The sequence below is a fragment of the Erithacus rubecula genome (genome assembly GCF_903797595.1).
Source record: "Erithacus rubecula genome assembly, chromosome: 10".
NCBI classification, from domain to species: domain Eukaryota; kingdom Metazoa; phylum Chordata; class Aves; order Passeriformes; family Muscicapidae; genus Erithacus; species Erithacus rubecula.
In genome coordinates, this window is record NC_136662.1 from 903,990 (window position 1) to 922,982 (window position 18,993).

Here is an 18,993-nt window from a genome sequence, read left to right on the forward strand (position 1 = left end):
GCCACAGGAACCACAGGAAACACTTCCAGGACCTGCCCTGGGCTTTGGGCAGACACCCCATGGCCACCAGCCCCCAGCAGGGCTGGAGCCACAGGAGACCCCCCAAAACTCTTCCTGTCTTCCAGTTCCAAGCCCAGGATCCACCCTGGGATCCAGCAGTGGCTGCACTGCCCCACAGCCCCATGGAGCCAGGGATGAATTTGAGAAAAGCAAAAAATGCAAAGAAACAAATCCCTGGATCCTCCCTGAACCACTGGGGGAGTTGTGACATTGACCTTGGGGAGGAACCTCTCCCTTCACTGAATTCCCAAGGGATGGGGTGCCCTGCATGGCTCCACACCTGGCACAGGTCCTGCAGCTGCACAAAACATCCTGGCAGGGGACAGGGCCCTGTGCTGCCCACGGGCACCAACCCAAGCCCAGCTCAGCCCCAGGACATTCCCAGCCTGTCCCAGAGATCCCACCTGGCTCCCAGGAGCAGCACAGGCAGTGTCAGCTCACCCCAGGGGTGTGAAACACCAGGTCAGGAATTCATCATTACTTGGGAGAACAAGTTCCATCATTCCCTGAGGATGCTCCACACCTGCCCTGACACAGCACACAGCACTGCAGGAGTCATTTCCCTTTGCTTGTTTTCCCTAAAGTTTTATTTTGGATTTGAGTTTGAATTAACAGCAAAGCTGCCCTGCTCCCCTGTCCCAGTGCTCCCAGTTTTCCCCATTCCCACACATCCCAGTGCTCCCAGAGCTGTGGGAAAGGACCAACCCCACCCTCCCTCTCTGGTGCTCCTGGACTTTGCTGACAGTGATTCCCTGGTGCTCCCCAGAGCAGCCTCTTTGGGATGAGATTCCAGCATTTGGAATCCCCTGCTCTCAGGTGTGCCTGACACCCTGCCCTGTGCTCTGCCCTCCCTGTCCCTCGTGCTCAGCACAGCTGTTCCCTCCACTGAGCAGCAGTGATCTTCTTCATTATAAACTTTGATCCTTAACTCTATGGAATTCCAGAAAAAGTTTTACCTACAGTGCACAAAGAATATAATTTGGAAAATATTTACATTTTTGTACAATGACACCACAGCACTTGAATCTAAATTTCTTCATACAAACAAATAGCACCATCAGCCTTCTGCACAAATCTTGCCTAACAAACCCCAAAAAGGTGGATTAGTGGTAGATGAGGAGACTGGAACAACTGGGAATGGGAATAAGCTCAAGGAGCTGGAGTACTGAAACATCCACAAAGGGCTGGACAAGATGAGCTTTGAGGTCCCCCCACCCCAAACCAGTCTGGGATTCTCTGTGATGGAAACACAGGAAAGAGGCAGGAAATGAAGTGGGAACACCCCAGTGAAAGCTGCCCAATGGCACCAGGAGTGCAGGGCAAGCTCCTCCTGCAGGAAGGGGCAAAGCCTGAGCTTTCCCCTGTGCATCCCAGATTTCCAGGCTGCTGAGGGCACACACAGACTGACCTGCTGGTGCTCTGCCTTTCTGGGACACCTCTCCCAAGTGAGGCTCAATTAAAGGATTAACAAGTGACATTCCTGGCCAGGCAGCCCTGGAGTGCTCCCAGAAGCACAGGGAGCAGAGAGCAGGGAGGGAATGAGGGGATCAGGCTGGGCTGCTGCTCTGGAGGTGCCTCTCTCCCTGCAGAGCACAGCTGGCTCTGCCCTGGGGGCAGCAGGAAACCCAAGTGTCAGTGGTGCCCATTTGGTTCATTCATCTACAGCCAAGGCATTCTCTCCTTGGGGATACCTTCCAACATTCCATGGCTGAGCTGGGAGCTCAGGGAACAGGGAGCACGGGAGGGACAGGGGGGGAATCACCCCCAGCCCCGGGCCCAGCTCAGTGCCAAGGTCCAGCAGTGTAAAAAATTTAAAAAGCAGCAGCTCCTGCCAGCAGCTCCAGGGCCAGGAGTGGCTGTGCCAAAGGGAATGGCAGCAGGAGGCTCTGGGAAGCAGGAGCTGATGCCCAGTGCAGTGCCAGCACATCTGCACTGCTGCTCGTTCCCTTTGAGCTCATCCCTGGCTGTGCCCACCCACAGCTCTGCTCCAGAGTGGGTGCAGCCTCTCCCCTGGCTGGGCTGGGCTCCCCAGGGAGCTGCCAGCCCCCCTAGAGGTCGGGGAAGCGGCTGGGATCCTCCTTGTAGTCCTCAGGAATGCTGAAGATGGACTGCTGGAACTCGTCGTAGCGGAACTCCTGGAAGGTGACAGTGGCCGTGATGGTGGGGAACACTGGGATGTCTGCAGGACCAACAGCCACAGTCAGGCAGGGCAGGGCACAGGGCACCAGCACAGCTCACACAGCTGGGAGCAAAGGTGGCCCTGGCCACCCCCAGCCCAAACTGCTCAGGGTGCTCAGCACACGTGGCAGAGCAGAGCAGAGCCTGGCCAGGCTCCCACTGCAACCCCAGGAACCTTCTGTCCCTTAGGGAGTCACAGACATGGCAGAGCAGAGCACAGCCTGGCCAGGCTCCCACTGCAACCCCAGGAACCTTCTGACCCTTAGGGAGTCACAGACATGGCAGAGCAGAGCCTGGCCAGCCTCCCACTCTAACCCCAGGAACCCTCTGACCCTTAGGAAAGGGGCTTCTGGGACCACCTATCCCATGAGTGATTTTAGACATTTAGACATTTGTGATTTTAGTCATTTCCATCTGTTACAAGTGCAATTGTTTTCTATTTTTCACTTTAAATAAATCTATCAGCAATAATCCTTGAAGGAAAGGAAACACAGGAATGTTCCAAAATGCTCCACACCTGAGATCCTCCCTAATGCAGGAAAAATCCAACACATCCCAGTGCCCTTGGAGCAAGGCCCCAGCACTTCTGTGCTCCTGAACTCTCCAGCAACACACTCCTAGCTGAGAGTTCTCCCCCAGAACTCCAAAAAGGACTTTCTGAACACACTGCACATGTTTAGATCTGGATTGGATATTCAGGGAAATTTCTCTTGGAAAGGGTTTTCCAGCCCTGAAGGGATTCAAATCCCTGTGGATGTGGCAGTGCTGGGGAATGCACTCAGAGGGCTTTTCCAACCTAAAATTCTGGATATGTAAAGCCCCAGGAGTTGCTGTGTGCTCTTACCTAGTTTGACAGGAAAGCCTGGTGGAAGCTTCATTTGAACAAATTCTCTAAGTTTGTTAAAGTGCTTGAAGGGTGCAATGACTTCTAAGACATTCAACAACCTGCAAAGGAGAGCAGAGCCTGTGACAGATCCTCCTGCCACAGCCTGTCCCTCTGGAACAGGAAAACACCATCCAAAGGGCCCAGGGACACAAGGTGACAATGACATCATCCCCCTTCTCCATCCCAGGGCTTCAGGGTCACCCACACCCAGCTCCTGGTGATGCAGAATTACAACAAACCAATCCCACAACAGCAATTCCTTGGCCTCATGTTCCACAGGAGATGAGGGATGAGGAACCATCCCCCTCCTCCATGGACATGTGGTTATGGGGACACAATTCTGTGCTAAAACTCATTCTGGGAAAAACCATTTCAGAATTCTATGGGTTACTGGTAACCCTGCCCAAAACTCTGCTCTTACCAAGCCAGGTGAGGGCTTGGCTCCTCCCCCTGCCCATTTTTAGGGACTCCTTGCTCAAGGGCCTTTAGCAGTGCCACTCCCACTGTGGGATCTGGAGGGTTTTGGACAATGAGAACATTCCCAGCAGGAATGGCTCCCTTGGCAGGAGCCTGGACTCACGATTCAATTCCTAAGGGGAATTCCTGGCTCATTGCTATCGTGGCTTTGAAGGTTTTCTTGCTCTCCTTGCAGACCAGCTCCCTGCCCAGGTGAGGAGCTCTGTGAGGGAGAGGGAAAGTCAGTGTTGCCCAGGGAACTCTGGATTTAGAGACTTGGCTTGGAAAACATCAGGGAAGAATCTCTACTTTCAAAGGATTTGCTTTATTGCAAAGCTGTGCAGAATAAAGATAAAAACCTTTTAATTTAGATTACTTTGAGTTCTGCTAAAGACAAAAGCAGAGAAATTACTCCAATAAAGTAATTCCTCATAAACATGGTGCTAATAAACCCTCTAAGAAGTGTATATTAACCACTACCCAAAAATGCCCATGGCAGGGAGTATTTAAAGTCCCTTAATCCATCCCTCACTGGGTGGGCTGTAAGGTCCCTTCCAACCCAAAGCATTCCAGGATTCCCTGCCCACAGCTGAGGCACTGACACAGCTCCCACACACAGGGATCCCTTCCCAGCCCTGTGCAGAGCAAACACTGAGACACCAAACCCAGCACTCCTCCCTCCCCACAGAAACAAGCAGCACCCACCCAGTGGAGAACTCAAACCCCCCTGAGACCCTTCCAGCCCCAGCCCAGGGGTGCAGAGGTGCTCAGCCCAGGGGTGCAGAGGTGCCCAGCCCAGGGGTGCAGAGGGGTCCAGCCCCTGCCCAGGGGTGCAGAGGTGCCCAGCCCAGGGGTGCAGAGGTGCTCAGCCCAGGGGTGCAGAGGTGCCCAGCCAGGGGTGCAGAGGTGCTCAGCCCAGGGGTGCAGAGGTGCTCAGCCCAGGGGTGCAGAGGTGCTCAGCCCAGGGGTGCAGAGGTGCTCAGCCCAGGGGTGCAGAGGTGCCCAGCCCAGGGGTGCAGAGGTGCTCAGCCCCAGCCCAGGGGTGCAGAGGGGTCCAGCCCAGGGGTGCAGATGTGCTCAGCCCCTGCCCAGGGGTGCAGAGGGGTCCAGCCCCTGCCCAGGGGTGCAGAGGTGCCCAGCCCAGGGGTGCAGAGGTGCCCAGCCCCTGCCCAGGGGTGCAGATGTGCCCAGCCCAGGGGTGCAGAGGTGCCCAGCCCAGGGGTGCAGAGGTGCCCAGCCCCTGCCCAGGGGTGCAGAGGTGCTCAGCCCCTGCCCAGGGGTGCAGAGGTGCCCAGCCCAGGGGTGCAGAGGTGCCCAGCCCCTGCCCAGGGGTGCAGAGGGGTCCAGCCCCTGCCCAGGGGTGCAGAGGTGCTCAGCCCCTGCCCAGGGGTGCAGAGGGGTCCAGCCCCAGCCCAGGGGTGCAGAGGTGCCCAGCCCAGGGGTGCAGAGGGGTCCAGCCCCTGCCCAGGGGTGCAGAGGTGCCCAGCCCAGGGGTGCAGAGGTGCCCAGCCCAGGGGTGCAGAGGGGTCCAGCCCCTGCCCAGGGGTGCAGAGGTGCCCAGCCCAGGGGTGCAGAGGGGTCCAGCCCCAGCCCAGGGGTGCAGAGGTGCCCAGCCCAGGGGTGCAGAGGTGCCCAGCCCAGGGGTGCAGAGGTGCTCAGCCCAGGGGTGCAGAGGGGTCCCTGGGGGCCCTGCAGCCCCAGCAGCACTCACTTGCCACTCTCTGCAGAGATGTACTCCTCCCAGGAGATGGTGTTGGGGGACGGCGGCGTCAGCGACTGCCGGCGCACGGGCTGGGGACAACAGAGCTCAGCTCAGTGCCACTGTCCCCTAGTGCCACTGTCCCCTAGTGCCACTGTCCCCCCTCAGCTCAGTGCCACTGTCCCCTAGTGCCCCTGTCCCCTCCCAGCTCAGTGCCACTGTCCCCACTCAGCTCAGTGCCCCTGTCCCCTCCCAGCTCAGTGCCCCTGTCCCCTCCCAGCTCAGTGCCACTGTCCCCTCCCAGCTCAGTGCCCCTGTCCCCCCTCAGCTCAGTGCCCCTGTCCCCCCTCAGCTCAGTGCCCCTGTCCCCACTCAGCTCAGTGCCCCTGTCCCCACTCAGCTCAGTGCCACTGTCCCCACTCAGCTCAGTGCCCCTGTCCCCTCCCAGCTCAGTGCCACTGTCCCCACTCAGCTCAGTGCCCCTCTCCCCCCTCAGCTCAGTGCCCCTGTCCCCTCCCAGCTCAGTGCCACTGTCCCCTCCCAGCTCAGTGCCACTGTCCCCTCCCAGCTCAGTGCCACTGTCCCCTCCCAGCTCAGTGCTCCTTTCTATAGGATTGGGCTGTGCTGCTCCATCATAATGAGTTAATTCAGGGCTCTGAGTGCCAAGGCAGCAGCTCCAGCTCACACAGAAATGAATTAATCACTTTAAAAGCTCTGTGTGTGTTCCCAGCTGAAGCCTGGCTCCTTCTGAAGAGCTCTTGATTTCCTGGTGCTAATCACAGGCTTCCTCCCATTTTAATGAAGCTCAAAGGAACACGATTGCCTTTCTGGCTTCCCTTTCATTCCCAACAATCAACATTGGGTCTCAAAGAATCCAAAGTGATTTGCCACAGCCAAACCCCTCATCTCTTCTAAGAGACAAATTAAAGCTGAATACCCAATATAACCACAGAAATCCCTCCCTGTGTGCACTAATCAGGGCAATTCATTAATGCATCACCACAATTACACTTGTGGGTCATGTTTATGATTTTTAAATTATGCCAATCAAAAGCAAATAAAAACATTATCTATGCATTTTTTTGCACCATGAGTGCAAAAATTCTCCCCCCTCCTGGGCAGAGTTTATCAACTGTACCTCAAAGTTCTGCTCCATGAGGTTTCCCCCTTTGCTGAGGCTCTCCATGATCGCTTTGTTCCGTAGGATGTCCTCCTCACTGAGGTGTTCCCTTCTTTTCCTGGATTCCAACACAAGTCCATTCACCAAGTAGAAATCTGCCAGGAAGTTTCCTACTCTTTCCTGCACAAAAGGAATCAGGAACATTAATGACTGGCAGAAGATAAAATAAAAACCATTTGGATTCTTGCAGATCGAATAACTGCAGTAAGGGGATTTGGGGATTAAGCTGGAATTCCTCCAGCCCCCCACATGGGCTGGCAGTGGCAAATCCCAAAAATCCAGCAGGAGCAGGTATTTCTTATGAAGGGAAGCTTTAAGACAGAGATTGCTGAAGGATTGGAGTGAAATCCCTTTCCAGAGCACTGCCACTGCTGCCTCTCTCCAGCAGGAGAGCACAGAACCCTTCCTGCAATCACCCTGCAGAGCTCAGAGCCCTGAATAAAACCATTCCCAGTCCAATCTGCCCTCCCCTGCCCAACAGCTCCAGAATCCTTTCTCCTAGTTTTCCCTGCTGAAGACAGCCCAGCAGAGAGATTCCACATGGAATGAATTTGTGCTAATTGGGGATAGAGGGAGAGGGATTTTTCCTTTGTCCTGAACAGCTCATCCTTTCAGAATCCTGGGCTGGTTTGGGTTGGAAGGGACCTCAAAGCCATTCCTGGGACACCTGCCCTGTCCAGCCTGGGGCAGCCACAACTTTTCCAGGAAATCTGCTCCAATGCTTCTGCCAGTGCCTTTCCCTCCTCCCTCCTGCCCAGCACCAGGCTCTGAGTTCCTCCCACTCACAGTTTTGTCCTCCCTGAAGAGCCACCCAGTCTGGGCCCGTGTGAATGTGATGGATTTGGTGGATAAGGTGGCAGAGTAAATATCACTGCTCATCAAAATGTCAACCTCCTCTTCTGTCTCCATCTCAGATTCCTGGAAGAAAAATTCCAAAATCCTCAGCAAAACTCACAAGCAAGGGCTGCCTCTTCTAAAGATACACCAATAAATACAAATCCATAAGCCTTGTCCTTTGGCCCTTTTCCCAGAAGCAGCATTTCCTGAATTTTCAAGCAGATTTATAAAACCTCTGGCCAAATGGTTTCCAAATAGTTTAATCTTGAATATTAATGTGAATAAAGCATCCCAATGAGATTTATGCAGCAGCTCAGCAGCCACACCCTTTCCACAGGCAATAATCCATCTGCTTAAGTGATTGGGGCATAAAGCTGTAATTAAAGACTTGACTAATTACAGGGGGTCCAGTGAGTCAGACTCTCACCTTGTTATCAGCTGAACTGGCCATGGAGTGATGAAAAGGATGCAAAGCAGTGGGAGCAGGTCTGAAAACCCACCTGAGGACACCTCAGCTAAGCCCAGTGGAACAATAACAATAATTGAAACCACACCTTTCCCATCTATTCCCATTCCAGCTTTTCCTCAACCACCAATCTGCATTCAAAGCTGCTTTTCCTCACTAAATTCAATATCACCCTCATAGCTCAAGTTGGAACAAAAAACCCTTTGGTTTGCAATTCTTTGGGTGTTTCTGAGGTAAATTTTCTTTGCCCCACCCCCTTCCCAGAGCTTTACCTCGTGGTGTATTCGCTGGTAAACTTTTTGCTCGTTGTCTAAAACTACAAAAGATTCGGAGGGCGCGGCGTCACCGTTAAAAATGAAGCTTAAATCCCCTCGTTGGCACTTCATGTCAGTAAAGTCTATCAGAGTTGTGTCCAGCCTGTGAAAACAACCCCCAAATGTCACTAAAACCACCCAGAAGTGAAGGAGGAAATTCAGGTTTCAAGCAGGAAAATGAATTTTTTTTAATGGTAAATAAATACGTAAAGGGATGAGTTCTCGTAGGTTTTCAGAAGTGAAGCCTGGATGCAGAAATCAGCAAAAAATTGTTAGGAAGTTTTCTTTCAGAAAATTGTATTTAATTCTGGCAGCAGGAGGAGGGGAGGGGGAGAGAATTTATTCATTGCTACACACTGAAAAACAACAGGGTCCTCCACAGACCCTGACTTGAGTAACAACACTGGGACAAGACCCAAAATCTGAGGAGGACTCAGAAACAAACTCATTTTTTAAAAATTTGATTTATTTTTATTGCTATTTCTATTTTTCTCCCTCACCAACACCAAGGAAATGCTCCTGCAGACCTGAATAACTGGAAAAAGATGGAAGCAAGGCCATGGATCTCTGTAGCAATTCATGTCCTATTGCCAGAGCATTTATTTCTCTAAAAAGGTGCTTCAAGAACCTGAACTGGCTGACTCTGAGGAGTGAGGAATTAAAACTCCTCACAGGTTTCCAAGCAAAAACCTGAATTTATCTATTTTCCCCTCAGTTCAGGCCTCATGAGAAGGAAAGTAACAGCTCCAGACTCAAATTTCACCAAAAAATTCACTTTACACACCCAAACTACCCCTTTAATAGAACAGAAAATTCTACAGATTGAATCTCCAGGATCACAGTCTTGCCTCTTTGTTTTTAAGTTTTAGCCCTTAAAGAAAATGCCAGAAAATACATTTGATTCCAAACTAAATCAGTGGAAGAGCTGAGCTTGGAGAGACTCCTGAAACCCCTGCTGAGTTTGTGAATTTATCACATTAAACACCTTAAAGAGAAAAATCATATCACTTTTTTTTTTTTTTTTTTTTTTTTTAACTACAGACTGGAGCAGCAACATTTCTCCACAAAATACTGGAATTTATTGGCAGTTGTGTTATAAATACCCAAACCCTGTTTCTACTGGCACATCTGGCAGATAAAGCTTTATCCAGCTGCTCTTGCTCTATATTTAAGTTATATTCAGCTCAAAAGAGAAATCAGAGAGGCTGAAATTCCAAGCCATGGATGTGTCCAGGCTCCTCAGGGATTCTGTCAGATCCACTGGGATGCAGCTTTTCCCTGGCACAGAAATATTTGGGTACAAAAGCAGCACTCACCTGATATTTATACCTTGTTTGTGTATTTTACATGCATCAGAAGGCAGAATTCTGGAAAGTAAAGGCACTAAAGGAGAGAGAGAAAAAGCAATCAGGGCACTGAGATCACTCTGCAAAGTATCCCCATTAAAATAATTTCATTCCCATTAAAATAATTTCACCAGTTTGATTCTGGATGTGTTTTAATGCAAATACAGAATTTCCCTTCACCATCTCAATCAAACAACCAATAACAAGGGTATTTCTATTTGATAAAATTGATTTTTTTTGTAATTGTAACTGCACACCCTGCTTCCAATATTAGACAGAATTTGTATTTCCAACACAGGTAAACCATTTAGAAATCCTAATAATTGTGGTTATTCACAGTTTGAATTCTGGGATTTAACAGTTTAGATAACACACCAAGGGAAAGCCTGGCTCCAATTAAAGCAGAACAACCACAAGCATCAAAATGGACCAAAGGATTAATATTAATTACTAAATTAACACAAAAAAAAATCACAGAATGCCACAGTGGTTGGGTTGGGAGGGACCTTTAGGATCATATTCTTAAAGCAGAGTTACTTCCCCTCCTTACTGAGCCACTGGGTGAGAGAACTCAGCTCCAAAAGTGAATGAGCCAAACCAAATCTGGAGAAAGTTGTGTGTCCTTTCCTCAGGCTCAGAGCAGGACAGGAGTGTGCAGGTGATTGCATTATCTCCCTGGGGAAGGGACAGGGGAACACTCACCCCAACTTTGAAAATCCCAGTGAAGCTCTAGATAGAAGTCACCTAGCTGAGAAGAAAAGAAATATGTGTTCACAAGTTTTTCAGGTTAAATAATTGTAAAATTTGCTGAAAGACAGGCAGAAGTTGGGTTTGGCAAACAAATGTTGTATTTGAATTTGTACTGAATTTAAACATCACTGAGCTTTAGCTGCAGCAGAATCAATAATGAGGAAATTATGTAGCTCATCTGAACTCACATTTTTAATCATTTTTTAATACTAATTCAACTATCAAGCCCTGGCTTGCAAAAGATTTTTGCAAACACGTGTTTAGAAAACACCTATGGAGTTCTCTGCTTGCTTTGATTGATCCCATCAAATACAATTCCAATTAATTAGACAATAATTAATGAGTCAAGTTTCAGGCAGGACTATTGCAAACACCATTTCCACTGGTCCTGTGGAAATGTGCTGGAGTCATGAGGTCAGAGCTGCTCAGGGATCACAGCACAGCTCAGCTTGCACAGGCACAACTTCATTAACTTCTGATAAATAAATGGGTTTCTACAAATTGCTGTCCCCAAACTGAGCAACATTTCATTGTGCCCAATGGGAATTGGCTGCTGGATGCTGATGGAGAACAAAACCAAAAATCTCCATCACTGGGCAAGAGTTATTTGGGGACTGAACAGAGCAGGAAATTATTCATTGATGCAAGATTTAAGAAAGCCTTAAAAATCTAATTCAACAGAAATTCTTTCACTCTGGATTACAATGATGAGCAAGTCTGTCTTACCCAAACCTTTCATTTGAATTTCTAGAAGTTGAAAGGAAGTATTCCAGAAGTTGAAAGGAGGTATTCTCTTAAAATAAATAGAATTCTATGACCCCTTAAAACAGAGCCAAGATTGCTTTTAGGAGCAAAAGACTGGTAAAAACATGGAACAAACTTCCTGGCAGTTTTGCAGAGTGTCCTTGCTCAGAGCACTGCTTTCCATCCCACCTGCTTCTGTCAGCACACTCACCTCCTTCAGGGCTTTTAATAACCGAGGTCGCTTCTCTTCAACACTTTCCCTGGATTGCTGCTTGAGCTTCCTCAGGAGTGCTGAAACTGCACAGGAATTAAGCCATGAACTCTGTCTGCTGGGTAATTACAGGTGAGTGTCTTATTTGAGGCCTTAAACCCAACAATGCAATGGAACATTTCATCAGATCTGAGAAATTAATCCCAGCTACAGGAACTGCACATTAACCTGCATGGATCACCCCAGGAAGAAAAGCCTCAATAATTGTTTGTAAAATGAAATGTATAATCATATCAGGAGGAGTTTTACACAGGCATTAGTAAATATGTGGATATAAATATACTGAATGTGTGCAATATCTACTCCACTGAGAACATCAGTAGTGAGGAGTTGCCATGAGAATGCTGTTGGTAAATTATAAACTAGTTCATTAATATATTAATAATACCTTTACATATGTAACACATGGTGAGTTTCCTGCTATAGGAATGCACCACCACACATGACAATACCAAATATTATTAACATCCACCAGTGAGTAGCAGCAGAATGATTTCATTTTGCTACTCCATGTCTGAAGTGAATAAAAACTTGAATAATATGTAACATATACATTTTATTTTCCCACTGACCTGCTGAGATGCAGCCTAAAGCCACATCCCACTGATACCTGAGCAAACCTGTGAGCACAGGGAGATGATCCCACCCAGCTCAGCTCCATCCTGACCCAGGATATGCTGGTGCAGAGCTTTCCCCATCCCAGTCTGAGCAGAGTTAACAGTTTGCTTATGTAACCAGTGCAATTTCTTATCAAGGAAATGGATGTGCCTGATCATGTCCAGATAGAAAATGCTCAGTTGATTAACAGAAACCCTTCAGAGAGCTCAAAGAGGGCTGGGGGAAAATAAGCCAGCCCCAGAGCTCTGCTTTGCTGCTGTGAGTGAGCCCCAGTTTGGGGCTAACTGGCAAACTGGGAGGATGAAGAGGTGCTTACTCATCTGTCTGTCTCCATAGCTGATGGCTTCGGCCAGAGGGCTCCATCCCTGAGCATTTTTCACCTTTACTGGAGCATTATGGGCTAAAAGCAGGTGGGCACATTCTGGGAGAAAACATCCACAGTTATTCACAGGAGAGGAAGCAGCAGGAGCAGGCAGAATAGAACTCTAGCAAAGCAATTCCTGTCAGAGATACTACACAGATTATCAAAACACAGATCTGCATTCTGACTCATTAACAAACAAAGCCATTTGGGCAAGTACTTCCAGCAATTCCCTGTTCAATATTACACTAAGAATAATTGGGGATCAGCCACCAATTACATAACACTGAAGACTTGTCCCTCCTGCTACGTGGATTTTGCTTTTTATAATATTTCTGCATGTCAGTGCACACACCACCATGGAACAAAGATATTTATATTTAATGTGTGACATCAGCTCTCTGTGCTGCACACACAAACCAGAGTTACCTCAGAGCCTTCATCCCTCTCCAAGGGGTGAATGGATCATGGGGACATGGATTTGGGGAGACAGAGGAGGCTGAGGGACCTGCACATGCCTGTGTGCCAGAACACCTGGGGAATGAGGGATGCCAAACAGGCACCTCTGGTCCAGGAAAACCTCAGAGCAGGTGTGGAACCAACAGCTGCATCCCCCATCCACAGGTGCACAAGAGGGTGGAATGAAGAAAGGAAGGAGATGAGGAGGGTTGCAGTGCTCCCATGTGCTCCTTGGAAATGGTTCCTCAGTTCCCAAACCTCAGCACATGTCACCAAAGCCACCTGAGCCATCTGGGGGTGATGGAGCAGGGCCCAGCTGTCTCATCACAGGGGACAGGGACTTCCTGGGTCATTTTCCTACCACAGGTGCCACAGGAAACTGCACTGGTCATTCCAGATGCAGCAGCTGTGAGTCAGTGGCAGGCTGAGTGGCTGGGGAGGAAGAGATATTTCCCTGCTGAATAAACTGTCTCCTGTGGGGATAAACAAAGGCCTGACTAACCCAGCCAAGGGATTGTTAGGGGTCCTTAGGCAGGGCCCAGGACAAGAACATCACTCTGCAGGGAGCAGGCAAATCAGCTTGGAATCACCAGCCAGACTCCATCTCCAGCTCAATGAACAGGCTGGGAATGTTCACCTGGAGAGGAAAAGGATCCAGGGAGAGCTCAGAGCCCAAAGGGGCTCCAGGAGAGCTGGAGAGGGACTGGGGACAAGAAGAAACAGGAAAGGGGAGATGGCTTCCCACTGCCAGAGGGCAGGGTCTGGTGGGATATTGGGAATAAAGCTCAGATTTCTTATCCCACTCTTCTCCAAATCTTCCTCCTAGAAAACCTCACTAGCTTGAAACACAAAATCACATTCAGGAAAATGGAAAAAAAACCTTTTCTCCTCTTGCCCCTGAATCTTTAGGATCACTGAAGAGGTAACAAAACAAATGGTTCTACCCACCTTTATGTCCCAACATCACAGCAAGATGTAAAGGAGTGTTTCCTAAAAGAAACCACAGAAATAAAAGAGATTAAAGTCACCAGAATCCATTGCAACCCCTTCCTTAGGAAACTGCAGCTCCTGCTCTAACCCAGGAACACACCAACACCCAGCACAGCAGTGACTTTTTTCTAAGTGCATTACAATTGTCAGAATAAATATACTGAGACACATTTCATGGGCCAAGAGAGGGTTTTTAATGGTATCTTGAAACTCTCTCCAAGCAGAGATGTCCAGAGGTGTCTTTGAGAAAGACACAACCCAAACCCCTCAGCTCCCCATGGCCTGAAGGGTCTGATCCCTCCCCAGCCTGACAGATCTGGGTTAAAAGCTACTCACAGATATGATACTGATTAAAAATTTAACAGCCTGATTTATTAATTTTTCAAAGACTGAGTACTCATTTTTTACAACTACTGGGCATATTGAGAAGGAACAGCACCTTCACTACAAAGCTGCCTTTTGGTTGTTTCCAAAGGAAGCTTTGGAGATGATCAGCAGCCTCTCAAACCTGTCCCCATTTTCCTGTGCTGGTTACAGGGGTGCTATTTGTTGTTAAATATTCACTGGGAGGCATCAGAGCTGTTTTTCCTGGATTAATGCTGCCACCAGGCTCATGACATACTTTATTTAGAGAGCTTAAGGATGCAGAGTTCTTCCATTTAACTGTATTTTGCACATTTAAACACTCTTAGAGCAGTCAAAAGAAGACAAATTTCTTGTGCAATTCTAACACACACACTCTGTTGATAGTTAATTTTCTAACTCCCATTTTGGCAGCAGCAAGAACCTGCTCTGTGCAGAGGATGTGCTGCACATCTGGGAGAGGCTGCCACACAAATGCCAGCACCCTGCAGCAACAGGGAATTCTGGCTGGAGATGGAATTCTGCCCTGCTTGTCCAAGAGCAGTGACAGGGCTGTTCAGGGAATTTCAGGGAATTCTGCCCTGCTTGTCCAAGAGCAGGGACAGGGCTGTTCAGGGAATTTCAGGGAATTCTGCCCTGCTTGTCCAAGAAAAGTGACAGGGCTGTTCAGGGAATTTCAGGGAATTCTGCCCTGCTTCTCCAAGAGCAGTGACAGGGCTGTTCAGGGAATTTCAGGGAATTCTGCCCTGCTTGTCCTAGAGCAGTGACAGGGCTGCTCAGGGAATTTCAGGGAATTCTGCCCTGCTTGTCCAAGAGCAGGGACAGGGCTGTTCAGGGAATTTCAGGGAATTCTGCCCTGCTTGTCCTAGAGCAGTGACAGGGCTGTTCAGGGAATTTCAGGGAATTCTGCCCTGCTTGTCCTAGAGCAGTGACAGGGCTGTTCAGTGAATTCTGCCCTGCTTGTCCTAGAGCAGTGACAGGGCTGTTCAGTGAATTTCAGGGAATTCTGCCCTGACAGGGCTGCTCAGGGTGTCCTGCATTTCATCCTTGCAGGACACTGGCAGCATCCCAGGCAGCCACAGCCCAGCTCATTCTAACCCAGCTCAACTCCTGCTCCTATTAATAGCTGCTCCAACATCTGGGAGCCAGCACAGCACTGGGAGTCCTGGATGCTCTGGTAGGGGATGGAAATAACCTTCCTGAGGAACATATTTGAGACACAGCCACACTGTGCAGCCAGGAAATGCAAATGGTGTGACCCACGGGGAAACATTTCCATAAAATCATGGAATCACAGGATTGGTGAGGGTGGAAAAGCCCTCCAGGATCACAGAGTCCAAGCTGTGCCCAATTCCCACCTTGTCACCAGCACTGAGTGCCACATTCAGCCCTTCCTTGGGCACCTCCAGGGATGGGGACTCCAAAATCCCCTGGGCAGCTCCAGTGCCTGACCACCCTTTCCATGAGGAAATTCCTGCTGCTGTCCAACCTGACAACCTGGGGTTGTTTTCTCTTGTCCTGTCCCTGTCCCCAAATCCCCCCAGTGTCCCCTCCTGGCAGGGAGTTGTGCAGAGCCAGAAATTCCCCCTGAGACTCCTTTTCTCCAGCCTGAGCCCCTTCCCATCTCCTCAGGGATTCTCCAGCCCCTTTCCCATCCCCTCAAGGATTCTCCAGCCCCTTTCCCAGCCCCTCAGGGATTCTCCAGCCCCTTTCCCATCCCCTCAAGGATTCTCCAGCCCCTTTCCCAGCCCCTCAGGGATTCTCCAGCCCCTTCCCATCCCCTCAGGGATTCTCCAGCCCCTTCCCATCCCCTCAGGGATTCTCCAGCCCCTTCCCATCCCCTCAGGGATTCTCCAGCCCCTTCCCATCTCCTCAGGGATTCTCCAGCCCCTTCCCAGCTCCTCAGGGATTCTCCAGCCCCTTTCCCAGCCCCATTCCCTGCCCTGTCCAGCTCCAGCCCCTCCATGTCTTTGCTGGAGTGAGGGGCTCAGAAGTGAGCCCAGGATTTGAGGTGAGGTCTCATCAGTGCCCAGCCCAGCTCCAGCCCCTTTTCCCAAGAAATCAGTACTCCAGCAGCTCCTGCAATGCTGCCCATGCACATCAGGTGGGCACAAAAACACACCTCAAACACAGCAGCTGTCCCCACAGACGTGTGGCCTTTCACCTCTGCTGAGGCACCTCACACCCACAGGGAGCCAGGGCTGCTTTCCAGCTGTTTGCCAGCTGTTTGCCAGCAAGAGGATTTGTCTGCTTCAGGATTTAAGCTCTTAAATGCATGTTATAATAAAACTGTAAGTCATCTACCAGGTGTAGCTACAGGCTTCTCCCAGGAAACTCATTGTTTGGGAATAATGACACTGGCCTTCCCCTGGGCAGTGATTTGAAGGTTAATTTAGAAGCTGGGTAGGCACTCAATTAACACTCAATTGCTTTTAGCAGAACAGCAGGAGTCTCCCATTCCACAGCATTTGGCTTTCCTGCACTGAACCAACACTAAAATGGGCCTGGATTATTAACAATGAGTTCTCTCTCCCCTCTGTCCAATCCTCATCACACTCCAGGATTCCTCTGGCTTGTTTCTGAGCAAATCATCAGCTGGAGTGTCCCCCAAATAATTCCCAGTTCCAGTGTGTGTAAACAAGTGACAGATGGAATCAGGCAGGAAGAAAACAATAACAGGGAAATGTTACTCAGACCTTTGGAATGTCAAGCCATCAAGAGGTTTGTTGTGGGGTTTTTTTTGAACAGTTCAAGTAAAAACTTGGGAGGAAGATGATGAGTCAGAGATCCCTGAAGTGTCACAACTCTAAACAGAGCTGGGAAAGCAGGGAGATATTAATTAGAAATTGATATATGGATTAAAAAAGGATGGAATACACATAAAGAGGGAGCAGGAAGTGCCTTCAAGGACAGATTTGGAGCTGCTGCTGCTGCTGAGTTGCTTGAAGAGGAACTGGAGGAGGAACAAGGAGAAGCAGCAGCAGGAATAGAGCAAGTGGGAAAAATCCTCCCCAAGTCTACAGCTTTCATTCTAGCAGGATTTGCTGGATTGAAGGAGGCAGGATAAACAGATCTGGAGCTGGATTTGGAACTCTGCCCTTAGGAAAGCACTGTGCCAGTTGTAGGGAACACTCCTGCCCAGCCTGCTGGGAGCTGAGCCCTGTGTTACCCTGCATCCCTCAGCTGGAATTCCCAATTCCATCACTCCTGCTGCTGGGCCAGGCACTGAGATCCTTCAGCCTCGTGTTCCTTTGGAATTTACAGACCACATTTAACACAGCCCATCTCCTTATCAGAAACACAGCACAGGCCTCCCTTTATCACAACTTCTCAGACACAACACACGTGGAACTTGCAATTCTCCACTAGAAATGGATCGTGTTACTCTTGAAACGGGTATTAAAAATGGAGATTAAAACGAACCATGAAGGTCAAGCTAATCCCCCAGACTGATTTATCTGTTAACAGTATAAACTATCCCCCAATTAAAATGCTTTGAAATGTCCTCTCAAGACATTCAATATTTACAAATTTCAGAGCAGCACAAGGATCAGATTCCACCCCTGCCACTGACACTGCTGTGGACAGAGCATGTGCAGAGAAGCACCTGAGAACAACTCTCTTAAAATTCAGAGTTACATCATTTAAAAAGAAAGGGGAAAAAATGAATTGGTTTTTATAGCCTGGGGAAGCATCAAAAACTGCTCTGCCAACAGCCAAAGGAATCACTCAGCATCCCCCAAAGCAAACAGCTGACAGCTCAGACATCCTAAAGAACAAATCTTTTAAAAGCAGGGGGGTCTTGGACACAGAGCAACACCTGGTCAGAGGCAGCTCTGCCAGCACAGTGCTGGTACTGGAGCTGGCAGTGCTCATCCATTTCATGAAAATCACGGAATTACGGAATGGTTTGGGTTGGAATGGACCTTAAAGATCATCCAAGTGCCATGGCACGGATACCTGCCACTGTCCCCGGCTGCTCCAATGCCGTGTCCAGCCTGGCCTTGAACGCTGCCGGGGATCCAGGGGCACCTCAGCTGTGCCAGCGCCTTTCACCCTCCCGGGGAACCATTCCTGCCCAGCATCCCATCCACCCTGCCTTCTGCCAGGGGAAGCCATCCCCCTTGCGCTGTCACTCCATCCCTTTTCCACCGTCCTCCCTAAAGCGGATTCACACACCCGTCCACAAGTCCCCGGTAGAACTCCCGAGGAATTTCCCGTTTCCCGTTCACCAGGCGCATCTCCCGCCGCTCACCGTGACTGTCCTTCTGGGCGATGCCCTGGGTGCGGATGAGCGCCGAGAGCCGCCGCACGTCCCCCTTGAACACGCACTCGTGCACGGGGAAGGGGCCGCGCTCGGGCCCGGCGGGGGCGGCCCGGGCCGGCGGGCGGTGCCGGTGAGCGCCGGGCCCGCGGTGCCCCCCGGCCCGCCCGCCCTTCCCGCCCGTGAAGGCGCCCCCGGGCGCCGCGGCCGCCTCGTCCTCGCCGGCCGCCAGCAGGTCCCCGTCCTCCTTGCTGGGTTTGTGGTCCCTGCGCAGCGAGCGGAGCTTCTCGCCGGTCATGGCCGGCGGGAGCCGGTCCCGCCCGGAGCCCCCGGAGCGGCCGCAGCTCCGCCCGCGCCTCACGGGCCTCGGCTCCGCGCCGCCATCTTCGGCCGCCGCTCTCGCGAGACTGCGCCGCACCGAGAGAGCGGCGGGAGGAGGCGCCGAGTGAGCGGGAGGGGCGGGGCGGGATCCGCCCCACCGGGCACGGCCTGAGGGGCGGGACCGGGACCGGGACCGGGGATCGGGGGATTGATCCCTACAGCCGCGTCCTGAGGGACGGGATCGGGACCGGGACCGGGGATCGGGGGATCGATCCCTACAGCCGCGTCCTGAGGGACGGGATCGGGACCGGGGATCGGGGGATCGATCCCTACAACCGCGTCCTGAGGGACGGGATCGGGACCGGGACCGGGGATCGGGGGATCGATCCCTACAACCGCGTCCTGAGGGACGGGATCGGGGATCGGGACC

The 18,993-nt window shown here is 50.7% G+C and overlaps 1 protein-coding gene across 1 annotated transcript; it reads right to left on the reverse strand.

The window, feature by feature from the left end:
* Positions 1 to 1,599: 1,599 nt before the first annotated feature.
* ANKRD13C (ankyrin repeat domain 13C) lies at positions 1,600 to 18,547 on the reverse strand. The gene is made up of 13 exons (XM_079313473.1): positions 18,234 to 18,547; positions 13,574 to 13,615; positions 12,122 to 12,226; positions 11,128 to 11,213; positions 10,125 to 10,170; positions 9,393 to 9,459; positions 8,035 to 8,179; positions 7,246 to 7,377; positions 6,418 to 6,579; positions 5,292 to 5,371; positions 3,705 to 3,803; positions 3,083 to 3,183; positions 1,600 to 2,239 (listed from the first exon to the last, which is right to left on the reverse strand). The coding sequence occupies exons 1-13, from the start codon at positions 18,538 to 18,540 to the stop codon at positions 2,109 to 2,111; spliced, it is 1,503 nt and encodes a 500-aa protein (XP_079169599.1). The 5' UTR covers positions 18,541 to 18,547; the 3' UTR covers positions 1,600 to 2,108.
* Positions 18,548 to 18,993: the final 446 nt, after the last annotated feature.